Source organism: Lipotes vexillifer, unplaced genomic scaffold (assembly GCF_000442215.2).
Source record: "Lipotes vexillifer unplaced genomic scaffold, Lipotes_vexillifer_v1.1 scaffold184, whole genome shotgun sequence".
NCBI lineage: Eukaryota > Metazoa > Chordata > Mammalia > Artiodactyla > Lipotidae > Lipotes > Lipotes vexillifer.
Genome location: NW_006783561.1, coordinates 1205145 through 1220458, shown reverse-complemented (window position 1 = coordinate 1220458; position 15314 = coordinate 1205145). Strand labels below are relative to the sequence as shown.

The following is a 15314-nucleotide window of genomic DNA, read 5'->3' as shown; positions in this document are numbered from 1 at the left end:
ATCCCTCCCTGGGGTTATGTAAGGAAAATAAAAATAGCAGTGTTTCTGGAAGCTCCAAGCCTCTCAGCAGTACAAGCACTCAGGCCTCCCTTTGGTCAGAATTGTGCTCAGCAATTAGCTTAAACGCCTGAGCCACTGGACCCAGCTGCCACTCTCCTGACATTTGTGGAAATACAAGGCCTGAGTGTGATTGGAGGCCTCACCCTGGGCATCTGTAAATACTCGTTCAGGGATTGACTGACTGATTGACAGCCCAAGCCCTGGGACCCCTGCTGAGCAGGAGGTGGCGGCCGAGTGGTGGGCCCAGGCCTAGCTTTGGTCCCCCCCAGCAGGGGGGCAGCTGTGGGAGGGCACGGAAGGCCGTGGGGCACGACTCCTGCCCTCTGCAAGCTCACAGACCACCAGCGAAAATGAAGCTGGCAGCCAGGGGTTAATGAGGCGGCCCTGGGCCGCCCTGTGTGCAGGATGCTGTCACAGGAGTGACCCTTCAGAGGGGCCCGGTCTGTGGCTTGGCTGCTGGCTGCTGGGAGCAGGCCAATGTAGGTTGAAACGTTTGCTCAGTATTTATTTAATGGGGTGGGATTGGTACTGGTGAAAGGTTTTTGTCTGTGTGTTTTTTAAAATTTTTATTGGAATATAACATGCATAACAGGAAAGTACAGATCGTAAATGAATGGCTCGTTGAATATTCAAATCGAACTGGCTGGCGTTACTCTTTATTCCTGTGAGGCCCTAATGCTCCTCCTAGGCGGCACCCTAGGCAGCCTGGCTGCCGGCTTGTCCCGCACCTCCAAGTTCAAGGAAGGGCCACCAGTGAGTCCTGAAGGGGCTGGAGAAGGTCATGCCTGTAGCCAGAGAGGTGACGGGAAAGGGTCCTTCCCTGCTCAGCCTTGGAGAGAAACAAGTTCAAGGCCATGGACCTTTTTTCTCCTAAGCGTGGCCTCCTCTCAGAGCCATGTCTCCTTCCTGCTGGGGTGGCTGCCCTTGCTGTCCAGGCCAGCAGGTGACAGGGCTGGGGGTGGTTGCCTCAGAAGGGTGTGAGGGGATGGAGAAAACATCAGCCGATTTCAGTAATGGTGACCATGATGCTGTCACACCGATGGTCCTGCCCTGACCGCCACATGGGGGCTCCCCTGAAGCCCCTTTTTCGGATTATCTCATTTAGTCCTTCCAGCCCCATGAGGCAGGGGCTGTTTTTAGCTCCATTTCACAGAGGAGGGTCCAGAGGCTGGACAGGTGGACTGTGAAAGGGGGGGTGAGCACGATCCAGAGGGAACACCTGCGGGGGGGCAAACATCTCCTTGGGGAGAGGGTTTCGCAAACCCGTCCCTGCAGTGCCAGGATTCCGGGCCGGGGGCCGCGGGGCTCTATGCCCAGTCCTGTCCCCCCACCCCCTCCCTGCACTAACACCACTCCCACCTTGCCTCAGGTCCGCCCAGCCTGGCTGTCCAGGCCAAGTGCAATCCCTGCTTGTCCAGCCCATGCCAGAACCGGGGCACCTGCCATAACGACCCCCTTGGGGCGTACAGGTGTGCCTGCCCCAGCGGCTATAAGGTGAGTGCAGGCTGTGGCTGGAGGCGGAGGGCTGCTCGAGGGCGCGGTAGAGCAGGTCTGGGGCTGTCTCGTTGGCCACTCAGCCCTCAGGGCCCAGGGTGAGCTCAGAGCTGGGGCCCAAGTGAGCATTTCATCCATGACCTAACATGTGGATGAGAGAACAAGGAACCCCCCGGGACCGGCAGGCCGAGCTGCTGAGGGGCCGGCTGTCCCTGTTGGCTCACTGGCCCCTGGGTCTCCCTGGGGTCCCCATCGCTGACTTCTTCCCCAGGGCCGAGACTGCGAGGTGTCCCTGGACAGCTGTTCCAGCAGCCCCTGTGGAAATGGCGGGACCTGCCACTCGCAGGAGGGCGAGGATGCCGGCTTCACGTGAGTTGCCGGGGGTGGGGCGGTGGGGGGGTGGGTGCTGGAACGTGGTGGGTGAGTGCTAATGGGATCCTGCACCCAAGCCTCGGAGCCTTCCCCCTCCGAATGGGATGGCCCAGGCCCTTTGAGCTCTGGGAGATGAGGGACAGGCCCAGGGGGAATAGCCACTCACTCCAAATGGCAGCCAGAGGCCTCTCCGTGTCCACCCAGGCCACGCCTCCGCTGCCCAGAGGCAGTGAAAGCACTGAGACTAGGGGCTGACCAGGTCACACAGCAGGCAGCAGTGGGGCTGGGGCTTGGAGCCCCTGCTCCAGGCTTCTGCCTGCTCTTGCCAGGTGCCAGGAGCGTCTTCTGTGGCACTGGGAGTCCATAGCCTAGGGCATATGCAGCGGCAGTGCCAAGAGGCAGCTTGGGGGTGTTTTCAACTCCTGTACTCTCCATTAACCCCCAAGGCCTCCAATTGAAGCCATCCACCTGCTTGTTGGGTCAGTGTTGCCTGAAGGCAGGGCCCTCAGCCAGCTGCTCCGGTTCAGGCGTCCACCCCGAGCCCCCAGGAAGGGGGTGGGGAGTCCTGCCCGGAGGTGCAGCAAGTCCTGGTCACGCCCTCCGGGGGCCTCCCCCACCAGCTCATGGGTCACTCTGGTCGCACCCCGGGCATCGGTTTCCCACTGTCCTCCACATCTCGTAAGTCCTCCCAGTGCTGACATCGCCACTCAAGCCCCCCACTCACCCTGCTCCCCCCAGAGCCTCTCAACGAGCCCCCCAGCTTCCCAGAGCTCTCCTGCACCCAGAGCTTTTCTGAGGAGCACATAGTATTTAGTTGCTGAAGATAAATTGCCAGCTGAGCAAACTGACTCTTCAGAAAATGGTGTCGAATCTACTGGCAGAAATGGCCAAACCTGTCTCTGCAAACCCAAATTACCAGCTGTAAAAAAGAAAACACTAAATGGCCTCTCGGCAGGTGTCGCCTTGGAAACGGCGTCCTTACAATAGGCTCTGTGCTCCTCTGGGCTTCCGCAGCAGCTCCATCAAAGCCCCCTCCTCATTGGCTAGACTGCTAGGGGGCGTGTCTACGGAGAGGGGGCTGCTGAGAGGACGCACCTAGGAACTCTCCGTGCTAGGCTGGGAGGGGTGCAGCTGGGAGTAGCCCCTCACACTTGGCATGCCTGCAGATTGGCGGGGGCGCTGTGGGAAGGACCCTGTTGGTCGAAAGGGGTGCCTCCCTGAGTAACCCCTCAAACCTAAGGCTTACAAGGGACTCCTCAGTTGTTTCCCGAACCCTGCCAGAAGGGACTTAGCTGAGATCCGCCGCCACCACCTTGCAGGGGGAATTAAACTCCAGGACGCAGCCTGCAACAGTAGGCGTCACACCTTCTTGTTCACACCCCCACCCCGCCGCAAACGAATTTTTAAAACTACAAACTGCCTGACACATTCTTAAGTGACAGCTAAAACTCTTCATGGTAAGTTTAATTTTTCATTGCAAAGAAGGTCATTTCCAGAACGCTGTACATATTATTAACATTTAAAATTAAAGCTATGACTCTTTAAATCACTCTTTTATTATTCTCCAGGGGAAAATCATTTTAAAATCACGTGAAGGAACTCCTCTTGAACAGCTGCAACATCTTGCATCATTCTCGTTTCTACTCAAACTAGTATTTCTGTTTTACTCCCCTCACCTGCTCCCCATTTTCCTTCTAATGTAATCTGTTTTCATACTAGAGGCTTTCCTTGAGCACCCTGCCATACTTTCCTACCACCAAAATGGGTATATAAGTTTAACTTTAAAGTTTTTTTTACTATTTCTTGTCACCATAAACCTCTGATTAAAAGTTTCTTTTGCATTGAGTTATCATTACAGTGATCAATAATATACAATTGATCAGAACAACATAACTATTCCAAAATTTGATAATTATTACACATAAAAGGTAAATTTTATTAGACTGTATCTCTTAATGAGATAGATGGAGCTTTTGTTTGTGTGTGTGAGTGTGTGTGTGTGTGTGTGTGTGTGTTTTCTTTTCTTCTCCTAATTGGTTTATGTGTCCAGAGGTGAATATTATAGAATGTGAGAGGGCTTAGCAGCCAATCTATTCCCTTAAAAAAAATATGTGTGTGTGTGTGTATGTATGTGTAGCTATAAATGCTGAGAAAGTTTGTTCACATAAATAAACCAATGAGATTAGGAGTTTTATTATAGCCATGTCACTCAATTACTTGAAACCCTGTCAAGTTTATATGCTAAAAATCCCAAGTGATCTGTCATCAAAAATTATTTTTAATGCTCTATCAGCTGACAGTTCCATGAGGTCTTCCTTCAGTTATTTTTTAATGCACAGAACTGGAAATCTCGTAACTTGCAAAAGGGTTTGTTCATTCACTTTGGAAACATCAACATTCCTAATTGTCCCTTCATTTGGCACCCAAGGATCTTAGGCCCCAGGCACAGCCCACCTTGGCCTCGTGCTGGAAGAGGTGCGCATGAGCCTTTCTGGAGCTCTGGGGCAGGTCAGTTAAGGGGGGAATTCCATGCACCACATGAAGATGTGGAAATTAATTTCTCAGACCTCTCTGACCCACAGACCCCTTGGAAAACCACAGTTGTCCCAGAGGGAAGTGTACCCCAGTTTGAAGATCACTGATCTCCAGGGCTCTCCGAGACCTGACTCCTGCTTACCCCCAGTCCTGTTCTCACCCCATTCCTGAAGTATGTGCTCCCCAAGCCCTGAACTATTTAGATGAGCAGGTACCCTCCTGAAGGATGGACTGTAAGGCTCTCTCTCCCCCAGGCTTTTACTCCCACCGCCTTCCCTCCCCTTCCTCTACTCCCCTGTCAGAGTCCTTGGCTAACTCATCACCTCCTCCAGGAAGCCTGCCCTGACCACTCCCTCCAGGGAGGAGCTAGGTGTCCTCTGCCCCTTTGTCCACCCTCCCCAGCCTCAGTTGCGCACCGTTCTGATACTCACTGTCTCTCCTTTGGTTGCCAGTCTCCTCGTCGTCTCCCCCGCTAGACTGTGAGTGATCTCAGGAGCACAGGAGCACAGGGCTGGTCTTGGTCACCTCTAACCCCCAGCATCTAACAGGGCTTGACCCAGAGTAGGGACCAAAACTCCAGGATGATGCTATTGACCGTTGGCCACAGGCTTCCATCAGTGCCTCAGGACGGCTGTCGCCCTTTCCGTGGGCCCACATGCCTCTTCCTCCTACCCTGCTCCCTACAGGTGCTCCTGCCCCTCCGGCTTTGAAGGACCGACGTGTGGGGTAAACACGGACAACTGTGTGGGACACTCATGTGCCAACGGGGGCACCTGTGTGGACGGCATTGGCAGCTCCCCCTGCCAGTGCCCCCTGCAGTACTCGGGTAAGCGTGGCGGGGTTCGAGCGTCTGCGGGGAGGTGGGGGCCGGTGCACGTGCCCTGAGCCCCTGTCCCATGGGCGGAAGGGCTGGGACCCTGCCTCAGTGTCTGCAGGAAGTTTCTGCTGGGCCGGCTGCCTGGCGGAGCATAGGGGGCAGCTTCTCTCCTGCCTCTCCCCCATTCTTCCCCCAGGAACGGCCTGTGAGCAGCTGGTGGACTTCTGCTCCTCGGATTTGAACCCGTGTCAGCACGAGGCCCAGTGTGTGGGCACCCCAGATGGGCCCAGGTCAGTGTTGCCCATTTCTAAGGCCAGGGAAGGGCATGGGCCCCCACGTCACCTCTTCTCTGCCCTCCCCAGCCTGTTTCCTCACCTGTCAGGTGGGTTTGGTCTTGGCTGTTCAGTTCCTGCCAGTCAGTGCCAGGGGCAGGGTGGTGGTAGTTTTAGTCGGACAGACCTGGGTTTGCATCATGACCCGGAATGGGTGGCTTGACCACTCTGAGCCTCAGTTTTCTCATCTGCAAACTGGGTGCACCAGTAGCTTCCTCCTGGGGTGGTTGTAAGGATTAGATAAGCAAATGCGTGAAAAGCACTTACCTCCACGTCTGACATTTGAAAAGTGCTCAATAAAGAACTATTGCAGGTCCACAATTTCTCATCGCCAATTACAAAATGCACAAAACTCTGAAAACCAAAAGCCATCTGCTAGCAAAATCTGATCCGATCAATGTATTTGGTATTAAAAGCTGACCTGCACTGATATGAAGCTACTTACAGTCACCATTCATCCCATGTAGTGGGAATATGTGTAGATTTTGCAGCAGAATGTGAACATGTTTAGTTAAGGGGCTGCCCCAGATCCAACTGGCATGTTACATAATGTACAGTTACAGGTGTTGTATTACCTTTCCCAAATCCAAAAAGTTCTGAATTTCAAAACCTACCTGGCTTCAGGAGGGTTGGATAAGGGGTCCTTGACTGTTGTCACCATCGTTGTTACTGGCATATGTGGAAGTGCTTTGTCACCGGAAGACTGGGATGCGAAGGTCACGGGGTTTTTAAGATGTTGCTTCCATCTGCAGTTCTACAAACATAGTCTCATTTCTGGGACCCTGTTCCAGCAGTCAGGGCAGCACAGTGGTCAGGTCTTCTTCAGGTCTGTGGCTGAGGGACCCAACCCCAGCTGCTCGGGCAGAGGTAGGGGATGGAGTACCCTAGGGACTCAGTCCAGCAGGAGCTGCCAGAGCCTCCTGGGCAGGAAGTGAGAGCCGGGGGACACTGAGGCCCAGATCCTAGGTCAAGGGGCCGCACAGGAGCCTCCATTCAAATGGTGGACAGACGCCGTACTGCTGGCTGAGCTGCCGGGTGGGGTGGGCACAGCAGACCAAGGAGCGGTGGCAGAGCAAGTGGCGTGCACGCTTCTCAGAGGGGCTGGACCTCAGAGGGTGGAATAAAGCAGGACTGCACATTGTCCGGGTGGATACCGCTCAGATAGTCCTTCACATCACAGAGAAGGGGCACTCGGTGGGCGTATAGTTCACCTTCACTCAACTTCCTGTCTTGGAGGAAGGACGGAACTGACAGACACTCAGCTGTGCCTGGTGTTGTACCTGGAACCCAGCAAGTATTGAGTACACACTCACTGGATGAATGGATAAGGGAATGACAGTGAATGAGTCTGTGGGTGCTTAGCTACTGTAACATTTTTCAGACTGCAGCTCAAGACCCAGTAATAGATTGTGATCAGTTGGGTGGGTCAAGGTTAACGTTAAAAAAAATTAAAGTATCAGAGAGCATCATGCCCTTTTATATAGTAAGGATAAGCATTTTGGCATGAAACTGATTGCAGCGGGCTGTGTGTGTGTGTGTGTGTGTGTGTGTTTACTGGGTACAAAGGTATTTCTTACCTCTTGAAAAACACTGGAAATGAGTTAAAAAATCAGGCAGGAGCACCTACCTGCCAGGTTGTGTGGTTGAGCCGTGGAGTTTGCAGTTTGTAGTCTGGAAGGGTTTCCTGCAAGGGGTGTTCACCGGAGGCTTCCTGGAGGAGATGAGGTACTGGCCTGGCTGGACTGAGGCAGGGAGAGAGAAGAGGGTAGTCCAGAATCAACAGGTGTGAAGGCAGAGAAGTGTAGTGAGGTGCGGGTTGCTGCCTGTGGAAGCAGGTCTGACCACGGCGTGGCTTGTTATGGGGGCAGCCGGGTAGGGAGCGTCTGGCAGGGCTGCGACCGAACAGGGGTGGAGGAGTGTGTTCTTTATTTGATGGGCAAATAATTGGCAGAAATGGACTGACTCAGGTGAGCAGTGGGCCACAGTGTGAGCCGGGAAGCTGGGGCCTGGCCTGGAGTCAGGACGTTGTGGAGGGGCAGGAACTAGCGTCTGAGGCCTGCGAGGCTTGGGCCGGTGCAGCTGGGAGGCTGGGGAAGAGTGATGGGTGAGCCCCATGTGACTCAGAGCCATGCATTGGCTGGGGTTGGGGAGGGGGGCGGGGGCAGCAGGGCAGGTTGAGAAGGGGCTGAAGGTTGACCTTGGATGTGCTGTTGGTGCTAAGGGTGGTCCTCCACCACAAGCGCCCGTCTCCTCCACCTCCTGGGTGTCCACCCTCCTGGCCCAGAGCAGCCCCCTCCCCTGCCTGCAGCCCACATAAACTCTCTTCCTGGGCAAGAAAACGGTCTCAGGACGGGTGGGGGCATCTTGACATCTAGGGCTCCGTGTGACCTCCTGGGGGACCCCACAGACCCCCAGGGCCATGAGGCTCTCTGCCACACACACAGCCCTGGGGCCGCACAGGCTCCTGGCCGAGCTCTGGGCTGTGTGTGGGGCTGTTGACCCAACCCCGCCCCCCGCCCACCCCAGGTGTGAGTGTGCACCTGGTTATGTGGGTGACAACTGCACGGAGAACCGGGATGACTGCAAGGACCACCGCTGCCAGAATGGGGCCCAGTGTGTGGATGGAGTCAACGGCTACTCCTGCCTCTGTGCTGAGGGTTACAGGTGAGCGGCCCCGGGAGGCACCATGAGTGACTGACTCCTCTTAGCTGTCAGCTCTGGGACTGGCAGGGGCCACCCTGGGAGCTTTCACTGTGGCTATGCCAGTCACCATATGTGTGGTCTGGGGAAAGTTCATCAGCAGCTCAGAGCACAGGCAAAGGGTCCCTACCCTGACTGGCGGAGGGAGCGGGAGGTGAGTACAGATTACTGGGCAGCGCCCCATCACTTACCTGCCCAGTGAACCCCTGAAGACATGCCCTGAATTAAAGGTCATTTATTTTTGCATCTTGGTCTCTCTGGGAGGCTGCGAGGGGAGGGCACCTGCCCTTCTTCTGGTCACCGACCTCCCATGCTCTGCTTGTGTCTTCTTTTTTTTTTTTTTTTTGCGGTACACGGGCTTCTCACTGTTGTGGCCTCTCCCGTTGCGGAGCACAGGCTCTGGACGCGCAGGCTCAGCGGCCATGGCTCACGGGCCCAGCCGCTCCGCGACACGTGGGATCCTCCTAGACCGGGGCATGAACCCGTGTCTCCTGCATCGGCAGGCAGACTCTCAACCGCTGCACCCCCGGGGAAGCCCAGGCTTTCCATTTCTGATGAGTGCTCAGGTGATGTTGATGCTGCTGGTGCAGGGACCACACTTGTTTCTCACCTTGTTCCTCAGCATCTTTCTGGCTCTTAAATCTCTTAGGGAAAGTGTTCATTAGGAGCATCTTCTGTTGCTTTAAAGCAACAGTGGTCCCAAGATGTTTAGTGAGTTTCTCTCCAGGACTGTGGGAGAGGAAGATGACCCCTTGCTCCTTGGCCCTGTGTTTTCTGACCCCCGTCTTTTCCCGCTCAGTGGGCAGAACTGCGAGACCCCTCCCCGCCCGCCTGCTCCCAGGAGCCCCTGTGAGGGGACTGAGTGCCAGAACGGGGCCAACTGTGTGGACCAGGGCAGCCAGCCCGTGTGCCAGTGCCTCCCGGGCTTTGGCGGCCCCGAGTGTGAGAAGTTGCTCAGTGTCAACTTCGTGGATCGGGACACTTACCTACAGTTCACCGACCTGCAGAACTGGCCACGGGCCAACATCACACTGCAGGTGCGTGCCCAGGGCGCCCGTCACAGAGGGTGGTCCGGCAGCAGGGGACCCTGGCCTCAGGTCAGAGTATCGGGACAGCTGGGAGCACCCTGTGTTAGTCAGAACTCTTGGGGTGTGGGTATCAGGATCTCAGCTTGAGCTAGTTTAAGCACGGTCGGAAAGGTTATTGGGTCACAAAACCAGTCTCAGGGAAGGGCAGGGGTGGAGGTGGTCTCATGGGTGACCGGATCCGGAAAACCAAGCTTACCAGGATCCTCTCCCACCATCTCTTGTCTCAAAGACTCCCCTCAGCTTCAGCCTCCAATGCTGCAGACTGGCTTTCTCTGTGTGGCTGGAACACGGCCACAGCTAGCGCTGGGAGCCCTTATTTTCCATTTATGTCTTGAATTCCGTCTCAGAACATCGTTATGTTGAGGGAAAAAGAAGCAATTTCTACTTCAGCAGCATTGTTTGCTAAATGTTTCCTGGGGAGGGACAGCGGATTGCATTGCACTTCACGTGAGAAGAAATCAAACTCCTCTTTAGTCATCCCTGTTTCCCAAGTTCCATTCCTCATCCCAGCTGCCACGTCTTTCTTCTCTCCTTTATTTGTCCTCTTCTCCTTTTGTCTCAGAACCTTTCAGCCTCTCAAACATGCCCACTCTGCCCTCCTTCCCTTGATCACCTCTCATAAATTCTATCCACTACACCGTCCACACAGCAAGACCACAGCTAGCCTAACTGCTCAACAGAATAAAACTCACCAAAACCCTGCCCAGCCATTGCCTCAGGCACATCCTCGGCGAGGCTCAGTTTATCCCGGTATCCCCACCGCAGGCTCTTCCCCGATAACTCTAGTTGGACAACAGTCAACAACCTCGGATCGGAGATCTCCGATTGGCCTGCCTCAGGTCACATGCCCATCCCTGGACCAACTACTGAGTCCAGGGAGATAGGGTGCCATGGTCCAGACTGGGCCATGTGCCAGCTCTACAGACCAGGGGTTCAGGGTCTTTACCAGGAACAAGGCAGGAAACAAAGATCATGGCTCCTACAGCAGCATAGAGGCATCTCCCTCCCAACGCACTGCTCCAGCCTTTGCTCGCATGGCTCCAGTGACAGGTGCTACCTTCCAGGTTTGGGTGGCTCTGGCTGTTGGAGAGTCTTCCTGAATCTGTCCTCTGTAGGTCCCGTCCTGGCCCCAAGGCAGCTCCCTGAGGCCCACAGAACAGGATACCCCACATCCTGTCTAACCATCTTCTCTGGGCAGGTGGTCCCAAGCTGTCTTACCTCCTGGCACAGAGTTTCCAGGCCTCAGCTGGCCCATCTGCCCTCCCCTGCCTGGCCCTGGCCAGACCGACTGTGGATGGAATTTGAGTGGGGTGGGGGTGGGGTGGGGCTGCCAGCCTGGGACAGCGCCCCCTGGAGGATGTTTCCCTTGGGGAGGCAGGGGAGGACTGTTCTGCACACATTTCTCTTTTAATCGTGGGTCCTCCGTCTGCCCCGCCCACCAGCCTGTGCTGCTGCCGCGTGGGGTGGGGTGGGAGAGAAAGTGCCGTTGCCATAGGTCTCCACAGCAGAGGACAATGGGATCCTGCTGTACAATGGGGACAGAGACCACATCGCGGTGGAGCTCTACCAGGGCCATGTGCGTGTCAGCTGTGACCCGGGCAGCTACCCCAGCTCTGCCATCTACAGGTACAGAGGCCTTCTTCGGGCCCCCAGCTGCCCTCAAGGGCTGGGGGGCTGCCAGGGAGGGGTCTCCTGGGCCAAGAGCAGGTGGTTATCGGCACTACCAGAGACCTGGGCTGCCCAAGCGGAAAGGGCATTCAGACCACCGAGTCCAGCCCCATGCTGGGTCCGAGGCTCCCTGGGGCCTGAGCAGTAGCCCCATCCTTCCCCGTCCCACAACCGCCACACAGGGAGCTCCTCAGTGGGGAGGGGAGGCTGATTAGTTGGAAACCCCTGCCCCAAACTTCTCAGCTTTCCTGAGAGAGTGCCCAAAGGGGAGCAGGAGGGACCAGGTCAGAGGCCATCAAGTCCCCACAGTCCCCTCTGTTAGATATTTGGTTTCTTGGGAATCAGCTGCTGGACCAGTGGCCTTTCTGGGGAGGTGCCTAGGTGGGGATGGGTCCAGCTGAAGGCCATTCCCTGGGGTGGGGGCACCTCATCTTCTTCCAGTGCCGAGACGATCAATGATGGGCAGTTCCACACCGTTGAGCTGGTCACCTTTGACCAGATGGTGAATCTCTCCATCGATGGCGGCAGCCCCATGACCATGGACAACTTCGGCAAACACTATACACTAAACAGCGAGGCGCCCCTCTATGTGGGAGGTGAGGACCTGGCCTGGGTGGAGCTGCAGCTGGCCCTCCCCGGGCCACTCCATCAGGTGGTAGCAACAGACATTCCAGGTGGGGCCTCTGTTGCTCTCTGGCCTGAGCCTTGCCAGGCTCAGGAGAACTGCCCTGTGGGGGACGTTCCAAGGTGGCAGTGGGGGAGGATCCTAGTGAATGGCCAAGCTGCTGGCGGATTGTCCACCTTGCCTAGAGCCCGCACTGCTCTCTGCCCAGCCCAGACTGACAAAGAAGGATGGGAATGTGGGTTGGGCTTGAGGCCTGGCCTGGGAGGGGGCCTGGACTTTCCCAGCTATCTTTTGCACGGTAGGCACCTTTCCTCTTGGCTTAGGGCCAGAAGGGACTTGTCAGTTGTTCAGGGTCCATTCTCGGGTCCCAGGCATGGACTCCCTGCTTCAACTGGGGACCTCCCAGCTGGACTTAACAGGCTTTGTGGCTAGATCACCCCATCCAGCACCCGAGAACATTTCTAGGTCTAGATGAGACAGGTTTCTAGATGCAGTGGGGCCGCCTCAGTGCCGCAGAGGGCCTTGCTGAGACTTCGGCCAGGAGGGTGTGAGAGATGGAGCCCTGGATTCTAATCCCAGCTCTGCTGTTTACTAGTTGTGCAACTTTGCGCAGGTCCCTGAGCACTGAAATCGAAGGGGTTTCAGCAACTCTGACGTCAGAGGGCTGCTGTGAAGGGATGACCACAAAAGTGGGGGACAAAGTGCCGTACACATGAGTTCTGGGCCCAAGTCCTTTGCTGCTTTTGGGGTCTCTGGGAGGTAAAAGCTGGTGTTCTGGGCAGGAGCCCTGGGCGAGGGCAGCCAGACTCGGGCACCCAGAGCATCACTTGTCAGCTGGCTGCTGCCAGGCCTGGCACCCCCAGGCTCTGATCACAGAGGAAGCAGCTTTTCCATTTCTTCTGGGAAAGGCGTCTGGACCCTCCAAGGTGGCAAAAGACATTGGCCCAGAGTTGCAGAGACTGAAGGACAGATGTCGAGGGCAAGAGGGAACACTGTAGAGATGCCCAGTGGACCTCAGAGGTGGGTGCCAGGCAAGGTTTGAGCCTAACTCAGCCCAGCTCTGCCCCCTCCCCTCCACTCCAGGGATGCCAGTGGACGTGAATTCGGCTGCCTTCCGCCTGTGGCAGATCCTCAATGGCACGAGCTTCCACGGTTGCATCCGAAACCTGTACATCAACAACGAGTTGCAGGACTTCACCAAGACGAGGATGAAGCCAGGGGTGGTGCCAGGCTGTGAGCCCTGCCGGAAGCTCTACTGCCTGCATGGCATCTGCCAGCCCAATGCCACACCAGGGCCTGTGTGCCACTGCGAGGCCGGCTGGGAGGGCCTGCACTGCGACCAGCCAGCCGACGGCCCCTGCCATGGCCACAAGTGAGCCTGGGCTGGGCTCAGGGAACCCTCGCCCACTGCCCACCTGCAGGTTCCCTTCCCTTCCCTGCAAGTTCCACTTCCCCATGGTGAGGAAAGACTGTGTCTTTAAACTCCAAAATTGGAACATGTGGCCTAACAGAGGGTTTTATTAATTTTTTCTGGCTTTCAGTTTTTATTAAGAAGAAGAGGACCCTAGGGACAAACAGAGAATCACATTTTGCTCCCTTTATTTCAATTTTGGGAACAGAATAAAACCCCGTGAAGCCCAAGGCTGGGGGTGTGGGGTGCCCTCGGGTGGGCTTGGATTGGCTCGGCCTGTCCTCACAGTGCCTTTTCTCTGTCCCCTCCAGGTGTGTCCACGGGAAGTGCATGCCTCTAGATGCTCTTTCCTACAGCTGCCAGTGCCAGGATGGGTACTCGGGGGCCCTGTGCAACCAGGCTGGGGCACCTGCAGACCCCTGTGGGGGCCTGCGGTGCCTGCACGGCCACTGCCAGGCCTCAGCCACCAAGGGGGCACACTGTGTGTGTGACCCCGGCTTTTCGGGCGAGCTGTGCGAGCAAGGTCAGGGGCCCCCCTCCTGACATGCCCTCTCCAGGGTCCCTCCCCACAACGTGCTTTAGTGACTTTTTCCCAACCTCAGCAACCCCTCCGTGCCCCCTTTCCCCTCTTGCACCTTGGGCTGCTATTGGGCTGTAGCGCCCCCAATCCTCTGGGCTCTGAGCCCCACCCCCAGACAGATGCCCATCTCTCCCTGGCCCAGCTTGCCCTGTAGCCCCTTTATCTGGGCTAAGTGCCCCTTCTGGCTGGGGTCTCTCCTTACAGAAGAGACCACCAGAGTAACAGCATCTTGGCCACATCACTTAGGGACCTGGAGAGCAGCAGGAAGTCTGAGAGTTGGGGACCCTTCCCAGGTCCTCCTGGCTCCAATTTCTTCTCTGATGTCATCGCCTCCCAGGCTTCCAGCCACCTCTTGCACTCCTCTGGAGGCCACCGTACCCCGACAGCGCAATCTGTCCTGGGGGGCCTTGGCAGCTAGAAAGTTCTTCCTTTTCACTGACCTCACTGTGGGCCCAGGAGGAAGCGTGTGCATGTGCATGTCTGGCAGGGAGGAGGTGGGGATGGAGGTGGGGGGTCCAAGGATGCTGCCCCACCCTCCTCCTCCTCCTTTTTCTCCTCCTCCTGCCTCCCCAGGGGCAGCGCTGGCCCATGGGTGTGCCCTGAGGCTTTCTCTTGGTGTCTGTCCCATCCAGAGTCCGAGTGCCGGGGGGACCCTGTCCGGGACTTTCACCAGGTCCAGAGGGGCTATGCAATCTGCCAGACCACGCGCCCGCTGTCGTGGGTGGAGTGCCTGGGCTCATGCCCCGGCCAGGGCTGCTGCCAGGGCCTGCGGCTGAAGCGGAGGAAGTTCACCTTTGAGTGCAGCGACGGGACCTCTTTTGCCGAGGAGGTGGAGAAGCCCACCAAGTGTGGCTGTGCCTTCTGCGCTTAGCGCCCGGCGTGGACGGGGAGGGGAGAGGGCGGGCGAGGGGACGCGGCCGCAGCGGAGACCGAGTGACCGGCAGCTGGGCTGGGGTGCGGGCCATCACCACGGCGACGCCTGAGCTACCGGCCCTCCCGTGGGCGTGGGGCAGAACCACCTTTCTAAAGCCGAGGGCGACGCAGCTTGGGGCGGGGCGGGGCGGGTGGGCGTGGCCCGGGCCGTAGCCCGCCCTCTCCGGAAGTGCCTTGCACAAATAGGCGCTTAATAAATATTTGTTGAATGGATGTGTGCGTGAGGTCAGGCCAAGAAGTGCAGAATAGTGACACCTCCTCCTTGCCTGCCACCTGGGTCTGAAGATGGGACTGCCCCTTCCCAAACCAGCATTTCCCTCTCACCTGTGGCCTGTGCGGGTCCCAGAAGCCCCTTGCCCCCCCTGCAGATAACCTTGAAGTACTCTCAGCCTGCGCTGGGGCAGCCGGCCTGGCTCTCAGCTTCTGCTGCTGCTGCTGCCGCGTCTGCTGGCAGTAGGCCAGGCTGCGAAGGGGAAGGGCCCCCTCCTGCTGGCCAGGAAGGGATCAAGCCCTGCCCCCTGGGCTGCCTGGCAGTGCTGCAGCCACTGCTTGCTTGGGAAAGGGCCAGGGGGTGGAGGTGGTTTTAGGACCAGACCTCTGAATCCCCAAATTATGGGATGAGCACTGTAATTTCAAGGAGGGTGCTCATGCGGAGGAAACAACCGCTGGGACTGCTTAGCGGGCAGACACCACCAAAAA

The 15314-nt window shown here is 57.0% G+C and overlaps 1 protein-coding gene across 1 annotated transcript in view; it reads left to right on the top strand.

The window, feature by feature from the left end:
• Positions 1-14812, top strand: part of SLIT1 (slit guidance ligand 1) — a 174234-nt gene extending 159422 nt beyond the window's left edge. The window contains exons 27-37 of the mRNA XM_007456197.1: positions 1430-1554; positions 1826-1923; positions 5148-5287; positions 5475-5568; positions 8137-8274; positions 9110-9347; positions 10894-11024; positions 11508-11662; positions 12775-13063; positions 13414-13625; positions 14315-14812. Of these exons, the coding sequence (XP_007456259.1) occupies positions 1430-1554; positions 1826-1923; positions 5148-5287; positions 5475-5568; positions 8137-8274; positions 9110-9347; positions 10894-11024; positions 11508-11662; positions 12775-13063; positions 13414-13625; positions 14315-14553 (1859 nt within the window). The 3' untranslated portion in view covers positions 14554-14812. The remainder of the gene's footprint in view (positions 1-1429; positions 1555-1825; positions 1924-5147; positions 5288-5474; positions 5569-8136; positions 8275-9109; positions 9348-10893; positions 11025-11507; positions 11663-12774; positions 13064-13413; positions 13626-14314) is intronic.
• Positions 14813-15314: the final 502 nt, after the last annotated feature.